This window comes from Lepidochelys olivacea, assembly GCF_965140295.1.
Source record: "Lepidochelys olivacea isolate rLepOli2 genome assembly, chromosome: 5".
Classification (NCBI taxonomy): domain Eukaryota; kingdom Metazoa; phylum Chordata; order Testudines; family Cheloniidae; genus Lepidochelys; species Lepidochelys olivacea.
Window position 1 is genome coordinate 91,359,371 of NC_140415.1, and position 23,232 is coordinate 91,382,602.

General features: G+C 39.9%; 1 protein-coding gene across 1 annotated transcript; it reads right to left on the minus strand.

Annotated features, from left to right (window-relative positions):
• Positions 1-1,363: 1,363 nt before the first annotated feature.
• On the minus strand, positions 1,364-23,221 carry LOC311520768 (terminal uridylyltransferase 7-like). The gene is made up of 17 exons (XM_084628526.1): positions 22,748-23,221; positions 22,495-22,645; positions 21,642-21,728; positions 19,112-19,212; positions 18,373-18,430; positions 17,648-17,751; positions 14,665-14,754; positions 14,474-14,587; positions 14,270-14,347; positions 12,494-12,671; positions 11,353-11,400; positions 11,171-11,262; positions 10,123-10,238; positions 8,463-8,758; positions 4,387-4,463; positions 3,988-4,051; positions 1,364-2,368 (listed from the first exon to the last, which is right to left on the minus strand). The coding sequence occupies exons 1-17, from the start codon at positions 23,165-23,167 to the stop codon at positions 2,301-2,303; spliced, it is 2,142 nt and encodes a 713-aa protein (XP_084484652.1). The 5' UTR covers positions 23,168-23,221; the 3' UTR covers positions 1,364-2,300.
• Positions 23,222-23,232: the final 11 nt, after the last annotated feature.

Consider the following 23,232-nt stretch of genomic DNA (forward strand, 5'->3'; position numbering starts at 1 on the left):
AGTGGATGTATTGTTTCTTGACTTTAGCAAAGCTTTTGACATGGTCTCCCACAGTATTCTTGTCAGCAAGTTAAGGAAGTATGGGCTGGATGAATGCACTATAAGGTGGGTAGAAAGCTGGCTAGATTGTCGGGCTCAACGGGTAGTGATCAATGGCTCCATGTCTAGTTGGCAGCTGGTATCAAGTGGAGTACCCCAAGGGTCGGTCCTGGGGCCAGTTTTGTTCAATATCTTCATAAATGATCTGGAGGATGGTGTGGATTGCACTCTCAGCAAATTTGCGGATGATACTAAACTGGGAGGAGTGGTAGATACGCTGGAGGGGAGGGATAGGATACAGAAGGACCTAGACAAATTGGAGGATTGGGCTAAAAGAAATCTGATGAGGTTCAATAAGGATAAGTGCAGGGTCCTGCACTTAGGACGGAAGAACCCAATGCACAGCTACAGACTAGGGACCGAATGGCTAGGCAGCAGTTCTGCGGAAAAGGACCTAGGGGTGACAGTGGATGAGAAGCTGGATATGAGTCAGCAGTGTGCCCTTGTTGCCAAGAAGGCCAATGGCATTTTGGGATGTATAAGAAGGGGCATAGCGAGCAGATCGAGGGATGTGATCGTTCCCCTCTATTCAACATTGGTGAGGCCTCATCTGGAGTACTGTGTCCAGTTTTGGGCCCCACACTACAAGAAGGATGTGGATAAATTGGAGAGAGTCCAGCGAAGGGCAACAAAAATGATTAGGGGACTGGAACACATGAGTTATGAGGAGAGGCTGAGGGAGCTGGGATTGTTTAGCCTGCAGAAGAGAAGAATGAGGGGGGATTTGATAGCTGCTTTCAACTACCTGAAAGGGGGTTCCAAAGAGGATGGCTCTAGACTGTTCTCAATGGTAGCAGATGACAGAACGAGGAGTGATGGTCTCAAGTTGCAGTGGGGGAGGTTTAGATTGGATATTAGGAAAAACTTTTTCACTAAGAGGGTGGTGAAACACTGGAATGCGTTACCTAGGGAGGTGGTAGAATCTCCTTCCTTAGAAGTTTTTAAGGTCAGGCTTGACAAAGCCCTGGCTGGGATGATTTAACTGGGAATTGGTCCTGCTTTGAGCAGGGGGTTGGACTAGATGACCTTCTGGGGTCCCTTCCAACCGTGATATTCTATGATTCAATGGAAGTTAGGGACCTAGCTCCCTTGGCCCCTTTGAAAATCCCAGCCTACCTCTTTAATAAAGATGTAGACATTTGGTGAAAGGAACTATTAGTCTTAAAACATAACACCTTTAAATAAGTAGTTAAGATAATATTATTTTGCATTTGTATCAAGAATACTTGGAATTGTAAGTACAAGATAAGGAGAAGTGTAGAAATTTCAAGTTTTAAGTTTTTATTTTAAAGTCATAAATAACAGTGGTTTCATTTTTACCATGTATTGATTCCTGCCCCCTCCCCCCCCCAAGAACGGGGTATGAAGGTATAGTACCAGCTCCAAAAGGACTTTAAGTAAATTTTAAGATGACAACACTAATTAAATCATTGACTGGCAGTTGGATCCTCTTCACTTTTTAGGAAAAGTGAAAAGCATTTAACCCCCATCGCTGATTATCACTTTTTTTCTGCCTTTTAGCAATTGTCTGTTACATTTTATAGGCCCTGGAAAAGATTCTTAGCAGCATCAAACAGGACTAACCTGCTTCTCAGTCTTTCTGTACACAAGCACAGCAGCATATTAACTCATAAAATCACAAAGGGAAAAAACCACCTCAGTGGCAGTGTGTCCACAACAGTTTGACAAAAAAGTTTACTAATGTTTGTTTTCAATTCTCTGCAGATAAAATGTTTGCAAATACATCAGTAGTAGTCCACAAACACTTTACACACGGATTCAGTAAACAATCAACATTAATAAATAGCACTTCCTCCTTCAAAAAAGTCAATTTTTGAAGAAAAATAAAACATTTGGCTTGCACGCAATTTTGGTGCACTTTGAATGTTAAAATCTTGAAAATGAGCACCTGCTCTTATCTACACGTTTTACCTAAAACAAATACGAACATCATGGCTTTCTATTAAAATGTTCAAATAATCTATTAAGAGCAGGAGTCCATAGTAGGAGCACTGCATTAAAATCCATTGCCTCAGACTTTTAGCAATCTAATTAAAATAAAATACCATGTTTTCTTTAAACTCAAATTGAAGATTGTTTTGTGCTGCTGTCTTGTGAGCCCAGAAGCTTTAGCCAAAATGAACCTAATTTTTGAAGTGATTGGACGGCCTGTATTGCAATTTCAGAGTTCTTCAGGCCCCTCATGATTCTTGGTGGGTCCTCTTCTGTGAGGCTTTTCCCTGAGCCATGTATTTATTGGCAAGGCTGCCTAAACAGAAACCAAAAGAGAAAGTGTCACATTATTGAAGTTGTAACCAAATAGAAAAACAATGATCTGAAAACAAAAACAAACCATGTTTCCAAAATCTTAAGCATGCTCCACATTGCATGTTCCATAGGGGGAAAAGAACAAACTGGACACACTTTGTCTGAGCCAGATTACATTCAACCGTGGTAAACTGAAGATTGACACCTCAACCTCTGACTTTCAGAGGGTCAGGGAACACCTATTCCTCTGCTGAAAGAGCTTTGAGTCCCATTCCAACAAAAATTAGACTGCTATAAGGTATCAAGCTTTGGGCATGCAAAAAGCAAATGTTTAATCACTAGTTATTTCTTAAAACTTGGCCATAATACAAGATTAAAATAGTTTTTAAACAAGTGAAACAGGTGTTTAAGGGGGTGACCGTTCTATTCTGCTTTTAACACTGAATTCAGAGTGGGGATCTGGTGCAACTATAGCTCCCCTACTAAGGGACCTTTTAATTAGGCAGTGGTTTTCATTGTTTTTAAAGCTCTCGCTTGAGCTTAACTATCCTTTGGCATGATCTGACTGCTGTCTCCTACTCTGATTGATAGTTGGTTTATACAAAGAACCTGCTTTAATGCCCTGGCCCCAAAGAAATTAATTGATCCTATGGATTTCTAGAGGGTTATTTGAAGGAGGTCTCACATATGGTCCTTGAAAGGAACACTCCAAGATACATAAAGACTCAAGTAGGCAGAAACAGGAGGACAGAAGGAAAAGAAATTGATACAAACAAAAATAGCATACTCTGCTGTCACCCCTCACCTCCCCCATAAAAAACAAAGCCAAGTAACTATTGATGGTAAATAAAGAAATAAAACTAACAAGTAGGGCAGAGCTGAACTGCCTCACTGGTTCTGCTGCCAGAGGGAAAAAAAACTTCTGGTAGACAAGAGGCTGGGCTTATCCCACAGGGTGCTAGCAACAAGTCTAAACTGCCTTCAGTATCAACACAGAAAGCAGAGCACCCGTCAGTGAGGACTGGGGGAGATGCTCAATTCCCAGAATATGCTTTTAGGTACTGTAATTTCAATTAAGAAATTCAAGTTACAGTAGATTCCGCTTATTAGCGACCCCTTGGTCAACAGGGAAACGTTGCCATTATCCAGCAGTTGCCAATAAGTGGAAGGTGGCTTTGCAAGGAAGGAAGTGCTGGTAAGTACATTCCCTGCCTGCGGCCTCCCTGCAGGCAGGACAAGGGGGCCGCGCTGTGCTCTCCAGGGATCAGGACTCAGCACATCCAACTGCTCCCTTCCCTGGCTGCAATCTTAAGAGAGCTACCATGCAGCTCTGGCATCCAGCTGCCTTCCAGCTACTGCCCTGCTCCCGCTCAGCTCACAGCCCTTTATCTCCTGTGCAGTCCCTGTGTAAAAGGCAGGTTTGCAGGCTTGCAAACCTGCCTGTGATGGGTGCGCTCAGCATGTCCCAGTGCCTCCTTTTCTGGCGGCAACTGTGAAAAAATGTTCTTGATAAGCGGCATGCTGCTGCAAATATCCAAATCCCACTAACATTAAAAGGTCAATGGGACAGGATTGGTCCCCAGCAAAATGTTGCTGTTCAGTGGAATCTAATGTACAAACCTGTTTGGGGACTCAGGAATACTTTTCCTTTTTGTTTCCTCTTCTCCTCATGTAAAAGTATTCCCTAAAAGAGAGACAGAGACAAAGATAGGGTGACCGGATAGCAACTGTGAAAAAAACGGGCCAGAGGGGAGGTGGGGGGGAAGAATAGGTGCCTATATAAGAAAAAGTCCCGAAAAATGGGATTGTCCCTACAAAAATGGGACATCTGGTCATTCTACATAGAGATAAGCGAACATATAAAATTCAGCTATTAGGCAGGGAACAGTTCATTGGATTACAGATAAACAGCGTTGTACCTACAAAAGTGTACTGTAGTTGAAAACTGGAGCTTACTACTGTAAATGGTATTAAGTATACTAAAGAAGAATGTGATTCAGAAAATTATGTAGTGTTTACCTGATTTACTATACCAGCATATTTAACAGCACTGGGTGAAGAAGGGGATCCACATGAACCTTCTGACTTTGATCCACCTGAGAAATAAAAATAAAGTGAAAATTTACTGAAAAGGTAAAAATATTACCTTCCAATTAGAAACTCCAACTTATCATTATCTATATAAAGGCACTTGTATGCATGCCTCACCCCCCATCACCTCACAATCTTTAGTGTATTCAACCTCAACACCCTTAAGAAGTAGGGAAGAACTATTATCCCCATTTGACAGAACTTAGGCACAGAGAGAGAAATGACTTGCCCAAGGTCATACAGTAAGACGAAGGGAGACCAGGGAATTGAACTTTGCCCCCTTACCACTGGATCATAGAGAACACTTTTGGGGCCACACAGAAAACAATTTCCAGAGTACAAAAGATTTATCAACAGAACCACCCTCTCCAACACACACATGTAATGACAGGCAACGGCCATCTCTGTGATTAATGTAGTTTTCATATACATTCGACAACCTCATCACCACACTTATATGCTAGAAGTGACAAAGGTCAATATACAGCAGGTCACCTGGACTGAAAAACAGCTGAAGCTGCTCCCACAGCAATGAATACACAGACATCTTGAATGCAGTAAAATATATTTTAGTCTTCACTCTCCCTATGTCACACTTCAGAGATGGGACAGAAGAGGTGAATTTTTAAGAGGAATGTGAATGAGGTATGAGGAAATCTGACCAATTAGGTTTGGGAAGTGAATTCCAGGGGTAGGGCACAGGATTTAAAAGAGACATGGAGAAACGTGTGAGATAAGGTGGCACTTGCAGAATGAAGCTAGCATTGGCAGAATGAGGGGGCAAGGGGAAATGTGAAAGGAGACAGTTCAGAGACACAAAGCCTTGATGGTAAGTACAAGATGTTTATATCTGATGCACAGTGAGGTGGAAAACTAGACAAGTGACTCAGGGTCAGAAACAAGGTGCAGCACAGATATGAAACTTCATTTCAGATCTATTTGGCTAGAATCCTTGAATACCTTTTCTTCTTCAGCTTTAGTTGACAGTCAATAGGTGATGTACGTAATAGAGCATCTACACAGACACTGCACCACCCTAATTACATAGACCTAAGCACTACGCCTCTCACACAGGTGGAGTTGTTAGGTTGCTGTAGTGGGTGACTTACATCAGTGGGAGCAATGCTGTAGCGTAAAATAGGCCTGATTTGAGACTCTCCTCATGGAGAGAATTGATATGACAAACGCTGCTTTAAATGGCCAGGAAGAAGAGGAACTTTTTTCAATGGCTTTAAATGCTCTGGAGGCTTATGTAAAGGTTCCAAGGAGGGCATCTTACCACCTCGGGAGATACTGCAATTCTCTATTCCTTCAGAGGCTAGTGATTAACAAAGGGGGCACCCCTTCACCTTTTCTTAGGAGAGGGCTCTACTTTAAATGAGTCCTACAAAAAGTGGAAACTAGGTCAAATAAAGGATGAATATAAACAAATAACACATGTATGTAAGGACAAAATTAGAAAGGCCAAGCCGCAAAATGAGATTAAGCTACTAGAGATGTAAATGGTACCAAAAAAACATTCTACAAATACTTTAGAAGCAAGAGGAAGACCAAGGACAGGGTAGGTCTGTTACTCAACGAGGGGGGAACAACACTAACAGAAAATGTGGAAATGGCATAAGTGCTATATGACTTCGTTTCAGGTTTTCACAAAGAAGGTTGGTGGCGATGGAACATCTAACATAGTGAATTCCAGTGAAAATGAGGTAGGATCAGAGGCTAAAATAGGGAAAGAACAAGTTAAAAATTACTTAGACAAAAATTACTTAGATGTCTTCAAGTCACCAGTGCCTGAAGAAATACATCCTAGAATACTCAAGCAGCTGACTGAGGAGATATCTGGGCCATTAGCATGACAAGTCATGGAAGACAGGAGAGATTCCAGAGGACTGGAAAAGGGCAAATTAGTGCCCATCTATAAAAAGGGAAATAACAACCCAGAGATTAGTCAGCTTAACTTTGGTACCCTGAAAGATAATGGAGCAAATAATTAACCAATCAATTTGCAAACACCTAGAGGAAAATAAGGTGATAAGTAACTGTCAGCATGGATTTCACAAGAACAGATCTTGTTAAAACAACCTAATAGCTTTCTTTGACAGGGTAACAAGGGCCCCACATTACAAGACGGATGTGAAAAAATTGGAAAACGTCCAGCGGAGGACAACAAAAATGATTAGGGGACTGGAACACACGACTTATGAGGAGAGGCTGAGGGAACTGGGATTGTTTAGTCTGCAGAAGAGAAGAATGGGGGGGGATTTGATAGCTGCTTTCAACTACCTGAAAGGGGGTTCCAAAGAGGCTGGATCTAGACTGTTCTCAGCGGTAGCAGATGACAGAACAAGGACTAATGGTCTCAAGTTGCAGTGGGGGAGGTTTAGGTTGGATATTAGGAAAAACTTTTTCACTAGGGGGGTGGTGAAGCACTGGAATGCGTTACCTAGGGAGGTGGTGGAATCTCCTTCCTTTGAAGTTTTTAAGGTCAGGCTTGACAAAGCCCTGGCTATGATGATTTAGTTGGGGATTGGTCCTGCTTTGAGCAGGGGGTTGGACTAGACGAGCTCCTGAGGTCCCTTCCAACCCTGATATTCTATGATTCTATGCCTTGTGGATAGGGGGAAGTGGTAGATATGGCATATCTTGACTTTAATAAGGCTTTTGATACTGCTTCACATAACAGTCTCATATCCCATAAACAAACTACAGAAATACAACTTAGATGGAGCTACTATAAAGTGGGTGCCTAACTGGTTAGGCAACTGCTCCCAGAGAGTAGTTATCCATGGTTCACAGTCATGCTGGAAGGGCATATCAAGTGGGGTCCCTCAGTTCTGGGTCCAGTTCTGTTCAATATCTTAAACAATGATTTAGATAATGACATAGAGAGAACACTTATAAACTTTACGGACAATACGAAGCTAAAAGGGGTGGCAAGTGCTTTGGAGGATAGGATTAAAATTAGAAATGATCTGGACAGTCTGGAGAAATGCTCTGAAGTAAACAGGATGAAATTCAATAAGGACAAATGCAAAGTACTCCACTTAGGAAGGAACAATAGTTGATGACTTCTCAAGGTCCCTTCCAATCCTATGATACTACATCTCAGCAGGATGATTTTTCTCATCTGTTCCAGGTTAGGAAATGTCTGCCTGCTCAGGAAATTGGAGAAGGGAACAAGCCATCATACCAAGGATCTTTGGCAATCATCTCCTCATTGAAGGAGGACCTGGCCTCATCTAGGTATTCTGTATCACTCTTAAAGTCCTTCCTGAATCAGTGGTCTTTGAGAAAAGTAGCATTCCCCGCACAAGATAATGACAAAGGCTGCTGCAGGAAATGGATCCCCTCTGCCTGGCTGCTGATTTGAGAAGCTTCATTTCCAAATCCTGTTTGAATAGTAACCACTTTATGCTTATTAGGAATGGTTTAAAACCATTTATGGGGGAAAGGGTCAAATGCTTAAACTTATTCAGAATGCAGTAGTTTAAGATGACAAGAATTGCTCTGGTGCCAGCCTTCGTGGATGTACAATGCAATGAAATGGAATCTAAAGTTTGAAAATGGAGCTAACAGGGATTCTGAGAAAAGTGGAAACAGCCTCTGGAAATAGGAAAACTAACTCTTCCCCACATGCAGGCCCAGATCCTCAAAACGTATTTAAGCACCTAACCTCCACTGAGCTTCAAAAGGTAGTTAGGCACCTACCTTCCATTGATTTCAATCTAATTTAGGAGCCTAAAGACCTTTGAGGATCTGGGCAATGCAGCTCTAATGGAAATCATGTCTTGTCTTTCCAGGTGACAGGGGTGCCCTTAAGGCAGGCGGAGGACAAAGAAGGGAAATTAGACAATTGCATCTTGTCCCCTTGAAAAAGGAAGGTTCAGTACTATGTCAGTATATTTGATGAGATATTAATCCAGACCCATTTAGCCAATCTCGTTAAATACTCCAAAATGATAGGGTCGGTTTAAGATGTCTTAGAATGTATCGGGGTTTCATACCTGCAGCTCCTTTATACAGTGGGCACTCTTTTTTAATGTGGCCTTCTCTCCCACAGTTAAAACAACGTTTTTCTCTTAAGTCCCTGTCCTCCTGCCGCTTCCACTTCTCTGCTGACTGCCTGGAAGACTTCTCTCTTCCTGTGTCCAGTGTTGCTCTCCCTAGTTTGTTTTTCTGAGGTGTACATAATATCGTTCCTTCCTTCATTGAGGTATCTTTTTCCTCTTTGCTTCTTTTCTCGTTGTTCTCGATGTACCTTTGGTTTTTAATATCTTCATGATCATGTCGTCGTCTCAACCTGCAGAAGCAAAACAGTGACATAAAAGCAAATAGGCTCTGTCAGATGAAGAAAAGAAATTTTGTGTTAAATAGTATATTCTTAAAGAGGATTTATGTGACACGCAACAAAGATGAATAAACGTATCTCTCTTTTTCCTAGAAGTCTATGTGGTGGGAGAACCAACATAAAATATTAAATAAATTTAGTAATATTCATTTATGTAGTTGAGGAAAAAACTTTCTGCTGAACTCTAATGGAAAATATGAGCAATATGTAGTAAAGAAGCACCATACAATCAACTATGGCGAAAAAGCAAGACATCTTTACAACCAAAGTGTCTAACTCTAGGAGTAATTCTCACGGATTTCTCATCGAGCTGTACAAACTTCTTCCCGGTTACAAAACCCTAAATATAAAGTACTCAGTCCACAATTAGAATGGTTTAAGTTTTTTCAAATCTGGACCGACAGCACTGTTATACAAATAAGAAATGCTAACTTTTAAACATGGTGGTTTCATATTACATACTGTATATACACAGAGACGCATCTAAGGGAAAAAATTTATGACGTAAAGCTCAAAAACCCCCTCCACCATACCATCAACCATGGCTGCTGCAGTCCATCCACTTAAGAGAAAGGCTCTAAGCAAAATGCTAAAAAGAAATTTAATATAATTAAAACTGGAACCAATGGTCGGGTAGTTTCAAAAATGCTTGTGTTTCAGAGCCACTTAGAGGCTTTTGAAAATATACCCGATATTCTTTATTTGGGACTTCGGCTATGCTACATTTGCTTAGGCCAGGATGCATGGGTTCTTAACCTAGATGTCTAAGCAATATCCATTTCACAATTCACTAATCAAATATAAAACAACAACATCATACAGAAAAGGATACGTCAGACAGTTTCTGCTTGCGTTCCTGATTTGCTAGCTGCCAAGAAAGTGTTTTGTTGCTGCTTTTTTAAAGCTTGTTGAAGGTCTTCAGGCCAACTGGTTCCCCCCAAAATAGGTTTGTTTCATGTCTGTAGCATGGCTAGGAATACGATTGAGTCACATTTTCCCTTCAAGGAAAGCGCTCTTCAGGAGGCAATCCCTTACTGCAAAAGCCCATGTTCTTGGAGTCAGTTGGTGAAGAACATTATCTGATCAACACTGGACTATTTTCTCCTCAAACATTTAAGCGGTTCTGCTCAAATTTTCTAACTATAAGGATGAACTCTAATTTCTGTTACTTTTACATTTCTATCAGTAATCCAAGCCCCTTAAACACTGGACCCTCCACTTGGTCAATTTTCAGGATCTCTTGATTCCAACATTTCAGAAATTTATACAAACCCCTTGTACTACCAAAACCACACAACCCTTAAAAATATACGTACTTTCTCCTCAAGGGACAGTCTTTCATGAAGTGTCCAATTTTACCACAAATTCTGCAGCATCTGTCATTTGGGGCCAGTTCTCCTTCTGTCAGGACTTCTGGGTCAAAGAAGTATTCCTAAAAGGAAAGAATGTAGTGTTGTGCATCTATTTTTTTTCCCCAAGATTTGGAAACCTAAGCCAGCTATGTCAAGTGCTAGTGTAGACATGGCCTTTTTGTTGGTCAGGGGAGTGAAAAAAAAAACCACTGAGAAAGCTACCGCTGCTCATTCGGGGTGGATTTATTTTGCTGGCAGAAGAGCTGTCTCCTGCCGGCAAAGAGCAGCTACACGGGAGACCTTTCAATGGCGCAGCTGTAGCGGTACTAGTGTAAACATAGCCTAAGCGTGAGGCCGTATTAGCACAAGCAGCTCCCCAAAAGAGTGAAGGTAGGTGTGCTTTGTATCACTCCATTGGGGTGCCTACTGTAGAATCAGGAAGGCCATTAACTGACCACAGCTCTATAAAGAACCCAGGTTAGCCTTCTTGACCTCCTTCGTGGCCATGAACATTATAGTCTGAATGAGAACAAAGTTACAGCCATGTTCCACTCTCTGTAATGGGACTGCAATTCAGAGCTGTATAACATGGTGACAGGTGAGGGCTTCTCCTAACTCGCTCCCTGACACACTGCTGCTTTGCTCTAGGACAGCCTGTTTAACACAACACATTTTAGACTAAGCTGTTTGGGGTAGACGACGATTTACTCTACGCTTGTACAATGGAGCCCCAACCTGGTTAATGTTAACAGGTGTTGCCACAATATAAGTGTTAAAAAAACCGAAACAACCCATCAACAACTTAGAGGCAGAAGCCGAAAGAACCACCACGATGGAAGTTACCACTGAAATTTGAAAGGAAACTCCTCCTTTCCCCTGCATAAATTACCAAGAAGTTCTTAATGGAGTGCAATTGTTTTCATCTGAGTCATGTGTGAAACTTCACAGTAGGTAAGAGATTTAGATACCAATGTAGAGTGGGTGTGTATCGCTATATTCTAAAGACACTTACCATTTTTGAGGGATATTCTTTAGGAAATCCTTTTATTGGGGTACCAAATACCCTTCTGCCATTGATAAAAGCCTTCATTATAAAATTTGTCACTAGGAAATAAAAGAAAAAAAAAATCAATTGTCTAAATAAATCAAGACCCTCAGCGGATTTGTGGAATGCTTGTGGACCGGGTAACTTACTTTTTCTTGATAAGCCAGCTCCAAGATTGTGGTTCAAATCAAAGGGATCTGTGTGAAGAAATCTGTAGGTATTACTAAAGTCCATATGAAAGCGAACTATGAACCAAACTGATTAATATGAACACAAACAAGCTCATGTTGCTATTACTGATGCAGAATCAATACACTGAAATTGATTTCTCCATATCCTGAAAGAGGATATATTCAGAAGACAGAATCTCAGCAGTCCAGCTATGAACCAAATTGACCAAAATGTTGAAAAAGAGCAATTTTTGAAGGTGAGAGGAAACCCCTCCCACCCACGCAACCTTTCTATCAAAGTTAGATGAGCTAGAAAAACAATGTCTGCATTGACAAGATTTCCCGCATATGGACCCTGATGCAACACAGCACTTAAAGATTTGGTGAACTTCAACTAAATTTTATCTCTGAGGGATTCTTCGTATGCATAAAAGCGAAGCATGTATTTTTTACGTACTTTGCTGGATTAGGGTTTCGGTCTTCTAACAAAAAGGAACAGATTTAAAACATAATGCATTGCATCCTTTCAACATTCTGCATAATGCTATACGAAAGCTAATTGAAGAAATGTTTAAGCCAGTCAAACTGATTTGAAACTAGACACTTAATCTTTTCCAAATAAGGGATATGATAAGAACTAAGTGGAGCTGGAGTAGAAGCAAGCTAAAAATCATTTTCAGCTCGTCTGCAAAACATACTAGCAAATGTCATTGTTAGTAACTAGCTTTTACATTCATCTCTGAGTCTGAAGAATCTCTGAGTCTGAAGAATCAAGGAAAAGATTACACAGTGAGACAGACAGACTATGGATTGAATTCCAGTTTCCTTAACCATTCTGATAGTCAGCCCTCAAACAAACAAAATAAAACGTAAAATTCGCTTTTCAACTTTATTTCAGTTGAAAAATAAGGGCTAAATTCCAACCCGACTGAAGTCAATGGGGGGTTTTGTCCCTAACTTCTGAGAGCCAGGATTTCACTCAATGTACTTAGCCGGAGGAAATATCCTAATCCAGCAGGATGAAAAAGTGAAAAACAACATGCGAGAAGAGCAGATTTATTCAAATGGGTTTTAAAGCAATTCCATCCATCAATGAGCTCTGTATTAATTCCTACAATACCTTCAATAACAATATATTTGGAGGTCCACTGCTTCTTGAAAGTTGTAAGCAGATTTTTTCTTCTGATGCAGATAACATGTTCTTTGAAATCAAATTCTTCCGTGTAGAAGCGGAGAAGTCCCAGCCATAGCTCCCCAACAGATTCAGTGTTTGAACCATAGTCTGGCCAACAGGCTGGCTGGAAGTTAGAGAGAAAGATTTCTTCTTCTGAGATTCAGCGATTCAGACAGATTAAGCAAATGCACAGTCATCATTTCAGAGTGTTAGATTACACATAATTGTAATTGGTTATACACAAGTGTGGTTTAGAGTTACTCTAAATCACTTTCCATCCTTTTATATAGTTTGAAGGTTAATACTCAAATTTTGCTGTTTAAATGGTCGGTGGGTATTTTTAGTGTGAAGAGTAGCAATGTGTTGCTTCTTTTTAAACAACTCGCTGTTTATTTTTGATAGCATGCAAAATTGATATGCGTATTGTTAGTTTACTGTTAGGCTGGGTGCCCCTTCAACACAAAGTTATTCCATTGAAGGGTTATGTCACTTATCATCAGGTAGGGAAGAAAGCAGCAGTGTGGCACGTCGGTGGTTATTCTTTAACAAACCTGATAGGATTACTGTTGAAAGCAAAGCATTCAGGTTTTGCAAAAATATTTATTCACAGGTGCACTGGTCTCTTGTACTGTAGACAACCAACCATGTTATGGTAGCTTGACAGCACAAAATTGGGATTTCCACACATTTCCATTATATGCCAAATAGTTTTAAGTGAATGGCTTTATCCCCTATACCGCCTTGGAAATCTCAGCTTTGAGTGTTTTAAATAAACTCAGAGATTTATATTTTGGAAGGTCGATTGTATTTTATTAGGCTAAGCCAATAAATATGAATATGTACAGTTCTATACAAAAAGAAAAGGAGTACCTGTGGCACCTTAGAGACTAACAAACATATTTGAGCATAAGCTTTCGTGAGCTACAGCTCACTTCATCGGATGCATTCAGTGGAAAATACAGTGGGGCGATTTATATACCTAGAGAACATGAAACAATGGGTGTTACCATACACACTGTAACGAGATTGATGGTAGCACCCATTGTTTCATGTTCTCTAGGTATATAAATCGCCCCACTTTATTTTCCACTGAACGCATCCGATGAAGTGAGCTGTAGCTCACGAAAGCTTATGCTCAAATACGTTTGTTAGTCTCTAAGGTGCCACAAGTACTCCTTTTCTTTTTGCGAATACAGACTAACACGGCTGCTACTCTTGAGTTCTATACAAAAGTTTCCTGGCATGCCCTTTTACAAAGAAGATACTCTGCTTTCAAGTTTCATGCTTGGCTCTCTGTCTTGAGAAACATTACTCTTTTCTCCTCTGAACAAAGTATCATGTCCTAAGGCATGTGCTGTTATAACAGTATCTGGCTCCATTTAACAGCAGAAAAATATTTAGCAGATTCTTTTAAGAACATTTTCAGCATAGTTCTAAACACATTTAGATTACTAAAGCAAGGTGCTGAAGTATCGTTTCACAATTCCAATTGTAAAGGCTGACACAGCTAGGTCCAATAATAGCTGACATTTTATATAACTAAATGAGAAGCTCTCATTTTCAGCCCGTATGTAAAACAGATTAGCAAAAGTCGTTGTTAGTAACTACCTTTTACATTCATCTCCTGCATTTTTCAAATACATGCCTTACCAGAGGTTAGTTTCACTTTACAGAGTTATTGCACGATAATGCTGTATGAGAAAAGTATGAGAGAAGACTCACCAACTCATCTATTTTGTCAAAGAAATAAACATTCCAACCATCAACTAAAATTTCAGGCTTCTTTGGCTCCTTGTAGATCTAAGAACAGAAAGTTAACTAGTTAGAGCATGGCTGTTCAGACTTGATGATTTTGATCCCTATTTTGGTCAAGAGTGCACCAAAAAATATCTAACTGGGACCAATTTATTTCTTGACATACGGTACCTCTTGGAGAGCAGGAATGACTGGTGGATTTCGCTGCTGAAGAAAATAAAGCACCATAAGAGTATACGCATAGGAGGACAGGCTACCTCGAGATGCATCTCCAATGTCACACATCTGGAAAGAGAAAAGCAAATTATAAAACTTTTTACTGTGGCTGTTATCACTTTCAGAGTGCCTGAAGTGTTACTCACCTTTGTAAAGACTTTCATTGTGTAACACAGATATTTTACTCTGGAATCAATGGCTGCATAAGAGGACAAGAGTCTTGTGTTATGCAGGGCCTGTAAATAAATAAGGAAGTCAAGTATGGGAAACGGCGTGAGGTGGAAAAAGTGGTAGTTAGCTAACGCCTCTGATCAGGGAGGCTTTGAAAACAACCTATTTCCTTGAGAGGAGCACAGACCTACAATGATTCACAACCACTTGCACTTGAAAAGCTTGCATCTGTATGAGGGCTGTCGATTAATCGCAGTTAACTCACACGATTAACTAAAAAAAAAAAATGAATCGCGATTAATCGCACTGTTAAACAATAGAATACCAATTGAAGTGTATTAAACATTTTCAGATATATTGATTTCTATTCCAACACAGAATACAAAATGTACAGTGCTCACTTTAGATCATTAGTTTTGATTGAATTTGCATTGTAAATATGAGAAACAAAAGAACCAGTATTTTTCAATTCACCTCATACAAATACCCTAGTGCAATCTCCTTATCATGAAAAAAAATACAAATGTACATTTGTGTGTTACATAACTGCACTCAACAACAAAACAAGGTAAATCTTTAGAGCCTACAAGTCCACTCAGTCCTACTTCTTGTGCAGTCTATCGCTAAGACAAACAAGTTTGTTTACACTTACGGGATATACTCTGCCTGCTTCTTATTTGCAATGTCACTTGAAAGTGAGAACAGGCATTCACATGGCACTTTTATAGCTGGTGTTGCAAGGTATTTATGTGTCAGATATGCTAAACATTCATATGCCCCTTCATGCTTTGGCCACCATTTCAGAGGACCTGTTTCTATGCTGATGACGCTCGTTAAAAAAAATAATACAGTAATTAAATTTGTAAGTGAACTCCTTGGAGGGAGAATTGTATGTCTCCTGTTCTGTTTTACCCGCATTCTGACATATATTTCATGTTAGAGCAGTCTTGGATGATGACCCAGGACACGTTCGTTTTAAGAACACTTTCACAGCAGATTTGCCAAAAGGCAAAGAAAGTACCAATGCGGGATTTCTAAAAATAGCGACAGCACTCGACCCCTGGTTTAAGGATCTGAAATGCTGTCCAAAATCTGAGAGGGACGATGCATGGAGTATGCTTTCAGAAGTCCTAAGAGAGCAACCCTCAGATGCAGAAACTACAGAACCTGAACCACCAAAAAAGAAAATCAACCTTCCGCTGGCGGCATCTGACTCGGATGATGAAAATGAACATGCGTCTATCCGCTCTGCCTTGGATTGTTATCGAGCAGAGCCCATCATCAGCATGGACGCATGTCCTCAGGAATGGTGGTTGAAGCACGAGCATGAATCTTTAGCGCACCTGGCACGTAAATATCTTGACACGCCGGCTACAACCGTGCCATGCGAACATCTGTTCTCACTTTCAGGTGACGTTGTAAACAAGAAGCAGGCACCATTATCTCCTGCAAATTGTAGCCAAACTTGTTTGTCTGAGCGATTGGCTGAAGTAGGACTGAGTGGACTTGTAGGCTCTAAAGTTTTACATTGTTTTATTTTTGAATGCAGTTATTTTCTTGTATATAATTCTACATTTCTAAGTTCAACTTTCATGATAAAGAGATTGGACTACAGTACTTGTATTAGGTGAATTGAAAAATACTATTTCTTTTGTTTTTTACAGTGCAAATATTTGTAATCAAAAAGAAATAAAGTGAGCAGTGTACACTTTGTATTCTGTGTTGTAACTGAAATATATTTGAAAATGTAGAAAACATCCAAAAATATTTACATAAATGGTATTCTATTATTGTTTAACAGCACAATTAACCGTTTTAATCGCTTGACAGCCCTAATATGTATGAATATACATGTGTCTGTGTGTGTACAAATGTGTGAGCACATACACTTTCACCTATTTACAACTTAAACTGTTAAGTGCACTGAATTAGAAGGCACACGCTGCAGTTGTTTGGAGCTCAGCAAAACCACTTACCGAGTTCTGCACATTAAAACCTGTTTTATTCAGACAGGAAGCGATCATCAGGAGAGCGCGGTTACCACCTGCTCTGGTGGGAGGAGCTTATCAAGATTCTTAACTTTCATCTGCTCACAAACAATATGCAGAAGCATCCAAAAGGTAATACCTCAGAAGAGTGAAGCATCAAGCTACTACTGTATTTCTAAGGCATGTGGCAGAGCATAAATTCTGGGGCAGTTCCTAAACCCACAAATGCAGTTCATCCCAGAAATGCAGGCACTACCAACTGACACATACAGACGCGTAACCTGACGAACAGGCTTTCACCACACCTAGCATTTAAAATAATCTCCCTCAGCTGATACAGAGACTTACTGTCTCAATGAATTTGCTTTTGAAGTCTAGAGTCACTGATTAAATAGGTTTTTTAAAACATTTGGCCACGTACTTGGGACATAAATTTTGCTTCCATGGAGAATGTAACAAGGCGAGCCGGGTTTGGGACCATTCTCAAAGTCCTGCTAACTGTAGCACCTGGGGCTTTTCATAATCCAGATAATCTACGGTTAAAACCCTCCAAGTTAAAAAGGCTTGTGTGGCCAGATTTGAATCTGGTAAAAGGAGGATTGTTTCCAGCTAATGTTTTCCACCTTTCACCAGCCTAATTCTCCAGAGCATAGCGTGCAATGGAAAGCGACTTATTTTGTTAGAGATGAGACAGCCCTGATACCGTGACAGTCCCCACACTTAACACATGCAGCGATGGTCTTCTCACTGCCCAGGATGTTACGCCTTTCCCTCCAAGTCCTACAAAAGGATCAATGCACCCCAAAACACTGGTGTTTGCTATTATTAAGCTAACTAAATTTACTACTAGCGTACAATTTTAGCAGAAAACAGCTGCTCTGCCTCCTTTCACTTCACCCAGAAAGAGTCGAATGGAGGATTAGAACCTCAAAATCTAACTGGAATAGGTGATTTATAATCGTGATCTTACCAGTGTATTATATAAACTGATATCTACTTCAAGACTGCTTCTCACATGGAAGAACTTGACAATTGGCACTTTAGCAGTTGTTATTGGCAAGACATTTCTTAGACCTAGGAAGGAATATTAAGTTTGGCTTTCACTTTAATACAATGAATATTCATTATTCATAGCGTTTCTGGCATTAGTTTTCATTTAACATTAGCTGAAAACTAAATTGTTGTTTAAATAGCAAAATAGCATAAATACCTATCTGGTACAGAGTGAATGAAATCCTCATAAAAAGGCATTTACATGTGATTTTTACAGGAATATACTGTGACGCTAAACTGTAATGTCTAGTGTGTGCCAGCTTCAGCATTATTAATATTATTATTAATGTTACTTGTGAACAAACAAAAAAATGGATATGTAAATACAAACCTATAACCACTGTCCGAAGGGTCAAACGTGTAACTTAGGACTTGTTTTCACGTATGTTATTAACACAGTATCAGAGTCTAATTTAGGCCTGGTTCTATAAACCTTAGAACCCTTCAAATGGGCCTGGTCAGGCAATGAAGGTCTACAAATGTTCACAATCTAAGTCCCCAATCCTGCTAACACTGAACTCTTCAGTGCATTAGTTATCTTAATGATATCTGTGTACTTATACCCCTGAACCTTCTGACTCCATAAATAGTATACAAATTCATGTACACAGAACTATCCACTCTTATTCTCTAGGAAGGTACCTGAATGTTTCTTAAGCACTCTGGCTAATTCTTCAATTATTCTTATGCAATCAAGTCCCTGAAAAAGGAGAGGAAAAAAGATTTCAGTGCACTGATAATGTTTTGTGCCCATCGCAAAATTCTAGAAAAGCTATATGTAAGCATTACTATTAGACCATGTCCTAGCCAAGCCATTTCAGTTCATGTGCCATTCATTGCCCGTCATTAGGCTCAAAGCCATATCATTAAAAAGACACCTAAATTGTACACTCAGCGGCATTCATACCAGACAGTTTCAAAATGTAGCGTATTTTCAAGTCAACACTAAAGGATACCCTAATGTTCTTAAAAGAGTTCATGCATGCATAAACATGCATTTAAAGCATGTGCTAATTTATATAACCAAAAAGAAAAAGACTTGCTTCTTTCTCACCCCATCTTCGTTTTCTACCTTACCATGCATCAACACTGTGATGCTGAATCAATGTACCTCATACATTTCCCTGTCAAACAATATTAACATTTCACTGAAGAATCTACGAATAAGCTCAACGGTAAAGGAAGAAAATCTTAAACCGGATTAGCCGACACAGCAGCAAGACACTAGCCAATTTACGTTTTTTGGTAGAAGTTCTATTTCCTTTTTCAGCGACTGCGCAAGTCCTTTTTGCAAAAGGATGTCACGAGACAGTGGTCACAGCAACAATAGCTCTATCTATAAAATACCAGTACAAGTTATACAAAAGAGCTCTAAGTCTACCTCAGAAGTTTCCAGTCCATCAATTGTCATACAGATATCAAGGTCACTTTGTTTGAAGCCAAAGCCATTTTTTGATGAGCCAAACAAGTTCAACCTGGTTCCTGTAAAGGACACAACACTATAACCACATCTGATACACCATCAGTTCAGTTTTAATAGCTAGGGTCTGATTTGGCCAATGTTGAACACCATTTTTCGGTAATAATGGACTTTACAAGGAATAGTTATTAAATATAGGGCATATTTCTTCATTGTCTATGGACGATAACGCTGTACAGTTACTGGTCTAATTCAGTACCTTTTAGAGTAATAAATTAAAAGGCATTTGTGTCAAAACAATGACTAAACCGTACAGCAAAATTTTCATCATTTTTGGCATTAAGAAAAAAAGGATTCGCGAACAGGTGTTCTTTATAGCCAGAGTATGCACACAATTTTCATATTTCAATGTGATTTACAAGATGACAGTATCCCTGCAATAAGCTTTCGTGGGCTACAGCCCACCTCATCGGATGCACAGAATGGAACATATAGTAAGAAGACATATATGCATTCTATGCATCCGATGAAGTGGGCTGTAGCTCACAAAAGCTTGTGCTCAAATAAATTGGTTAGTCTCTAAGGTGCCACAAGTACTCCTGTACTTTTTGCGGATACAGACTAACATGGCTGCTACTCTGAAACCTATCCCTGCAGTGTCTCTTTTCTGGCTTTTGTTAATTTTTTGAACAAATTTAGTAACCTGCAGGGGCTTACGGAGCAGGTGCAGTAGTGATAGATGATTTTCAGGCCCCTATGGCAGTCTGAATAGTAATGGGGATTTGGACTGGAAAAGAGAGCCTGGAAGTAATTAAATCAGTGATTAGCACAGCCCTCCACCTCTACCCTCCTCTGGTGACAAGCCACCAGTCTTCAGTGTACAATGAAAATTAAGATTAAATATAAAATTTAGGATAGGTATCAAAGTTAATATATTTACTGACTTTTCAGAGATTTCAAGGCCAGAAGAAAACACTGTGATAATTGAATGCGACTTCCTGTGTAACTATGATACTCACAGTGCCGGAATCCTTCAGAAATAATGAATTTAACTTCACCTCACCCCTTTGAGGCAGGGAAGAATCCCCATTTTACAAATTGGAATGAAGACACAGAGATTAAGAAATTTACCCAGGATCAAATAGGAGTCCGACACACCCAGGAACAAATTAAGTGGCAAACTAACTAGATTAGCAGCACGAGGATTTGACTAAATCCTTGAGGATCTGGATAAGCGATACAAGAACTCTCTTTGGGTTACGACAAGTCTTTACAGATGCAACAATCTTTGGCCAAAAATTCCACATGCAGCCTGCATACAAATTTGGCAAGACTATGAACTGAAGCCCAGGTGGTTACCGTATATATTTCCAGAAATAGAAACCGTAGCTCCAGTCTACGGAGCTTTGCTGAGAGCCAAGAGTTATGTCTCTGCTTTAGAATACTCCCAGAGTGATGGACAGGCAGTACATTTTTCTTTCTACACTGAGAATAAGGGCAGAAAAATAAAGCTAGTTCTTAGATGAACTGAAAAGGAAGGGGATACTTTTGGCCTGATCAAGGTTCCAAGGTGGGGTGCCAGGGGTTTCAGAATGTCTGTAGCAGTCTTACAAGAATGAATACAATGACTGGAACAGCGAACTTTGACTCACGAATTTGAGATGAAAATGCTAGTTATGAAAGTTTTGTTATAAAATTGTGATTACTGGTTACTTAAACAGCTATTGTTTGTGCCTGCTGATGTCATGATCTTTTCTCATCAACAGGATATAAAAAAAAATAGAAATGGACATGTTTTTGGAGCTTTTTGTTTGTTTGTTTTAAGAAAGAGCACAATCTCAAGGAGGCAGGGCATAATCATAGAATATCAGGGTTGGAAGGGACCTCAGGAGGTCATCTAGACCAACCCCCTGCTCAAAGCAGGACCAATCCCCACCTAAATCATCCCAGCCAGGGCTTTGTCAAGCCTGACCTTAAAAACTTCAAAGGAAGGAGATTCCGTTACCTAGGGAGGTGGTAGAATCTCCTTCCTTTGAAGTTTTTAAGGTCAGGCTTGACAAAGCCCTGGCTGGGATGATTTAGGTGGGGATTGGTCCTGCTTTGAGCAGGGGTTGGTCTAGATGACCTCCTGAGGTCCCTTCCAACCCTGATATTCTATGATTATGCCCTGCCTCCTTGAGATTGTGCTCTTTCTTAAAACAAACAAACAAAAAGCTCCAAAAACATGTCCATTTCTATTTTTTTTTATAACGTATGAGGTGGAAACTTCAAGCTTTAACAGCGAGCTGAGATTATTGCAAGAGAAAATATTCCCAATTAATCTGAAGTCCTATAGCAGAGTCTTAAACAACTAAACAGAATATTTTAAGAAGAAGTTTAAATTAGCTAACGTTGTTCTTTACACTGGTACAATGAAATTGTTGAAAATGCTAAAAAAGTGAAACTTTAAAAAAAAACTAAATAGGAGTATGAAAAGAAGCTGCACAATTACCTGGAAACTCCTGTCTGATGAAGCTTTCCAGATTTTGCCGTATATGTTCACGAGCCTGATCCTCTATAATATTTGGAGCAAAATCCTCTTCAAAAAAAGCCAGAAACACACCCATTCAGGCAAAATATGTAAAAACATTGCCACCGTTAAGTGACAGGAAGGGGGGAAAAAGGAAATTGATGTGGGAGGGGGAGAGAGGGAAGAGTGGGTAGAAGCAGAGAAATACTAAGTCAAACAAAAAAATACATTAGGAAAACAGTCGTTTTGTCTAGTCAGAAGTGAAGGGTGCCAAGATCAAATGAATGCGGGGGGGGGGGGGGGCAGAGGGAGGAAGAATGGTTCAAAAAATCTGAAGTCAGCGTATCGTTCTTTCTAGAAATGGTCCTGCCTTTGTTCTTTCAAACAGCAATTTCTGGTAACGAGATACAAAATATCACACAAAGAACCGCACTGAAGAGAGTCAGACAACATTTTTGGAAAAAGGATGCCTCATATAGGCTCTGAAGTCTATGTGTAGATGCCTAAATTTCAGGAATATCCAATATCCAGCAGCTTTCATTGACTCCATGTTTAGTTCACGGAGTCATGAGATCAGCCTACGCACTTTGGATTTTTACTCTTTGGAGGTACAATTTAGACTTATGAATATAACAAGTATCAGGTGCAATTTAGCAATTAAACTAATGTCATTACCCTACAGAATCTCACCTGTTGTACTAAGTTGGCTACTTTCAAAACCCAGCTCCACTGATGCTGTTGACCTCAGAGAATTCCCTAAAGTACTATTAAAATCTAGCTGACTAATTCATATTTTCCATAAACATATTGAAAGAGTGCAGTATTGATGACTTACTGTAACACTGGATGCAAACTTGATCTAAAATATTTGAAAACTTGGGTGTCAATGCTGGCAAAGGGTCTAGCTCAATTTTTTTGAAGTCTTCTGGACAATCCCTCTTTAGGTGACCTTCTCGTCTGCACAAGCTACATACAACCATAGGAGACTGCGTGAATAGAAAGCAAGACATTTTTTAAGTCTACGGCCCTTTCATGAATCAGAACTATACTTAGTAATATTTCCTGGTGGTTAGATGTTAAAAGCTTACCTTGCCCTTTGTGAAAGCGGGTTTATTAAATTCATAAAAGAGCTCAGATTCCATAAATTGTCCTATTAGTATGTCCTCTTCACAAAGGCTTCCTTTCTCTATAAAATCCTCTTCATTCAAATCTACCCTTAGAGATTTATCTACATGTTTTCCCAGCTCTGTCTCTTCATATTTAACAGAGACGGACAATTCTTCCTCAGACAGTGCATCTTCATCCCCAGATGCAGTGTAAGTATTGTCCAGCTCATCATCTTGTCCAGTCACAATCCCACCACATTCTGTTTGGTTTAGGAGAAAACTCTGTTCTCCCTCCTCTTCCTCTCCTTCCTCATCCGAGTTATTTATTTCAGATAACGAAGGTGCACGTTTGTTCAGGGAATCATCCAGTTCATCAGTCCCCTCTGTGCTCTCCTCATCCATGTCAGCCTTATCGTCGAGTATTACATTGCACTCTAAACCAAACTCATCACTCTCTCTGACTACAG

Coding starts and splice junctions, on each gene's coding strand:
- LOC311520768 (XM_084628526.1), bottom strand. CDS start 23,167: ATGGATGAGGAGAGCACAGAGGGGACTGATGAACTGGATGATTCCCTG. Junction 21,729..22,494: donor AGTTTGCATCCAGTGTTACA/GTAAGTCATCAA, acceptor CTTTTTTTGAAG/AGGATTTTGCTCCAAATATT. Junction 10,239..11,170: donor AAGAATATCCCTCAAAAATG/GTAAGTGTCTTT, acceptor CTTTCCTTTTAG/GAATACTTCTTTGACCCAGA.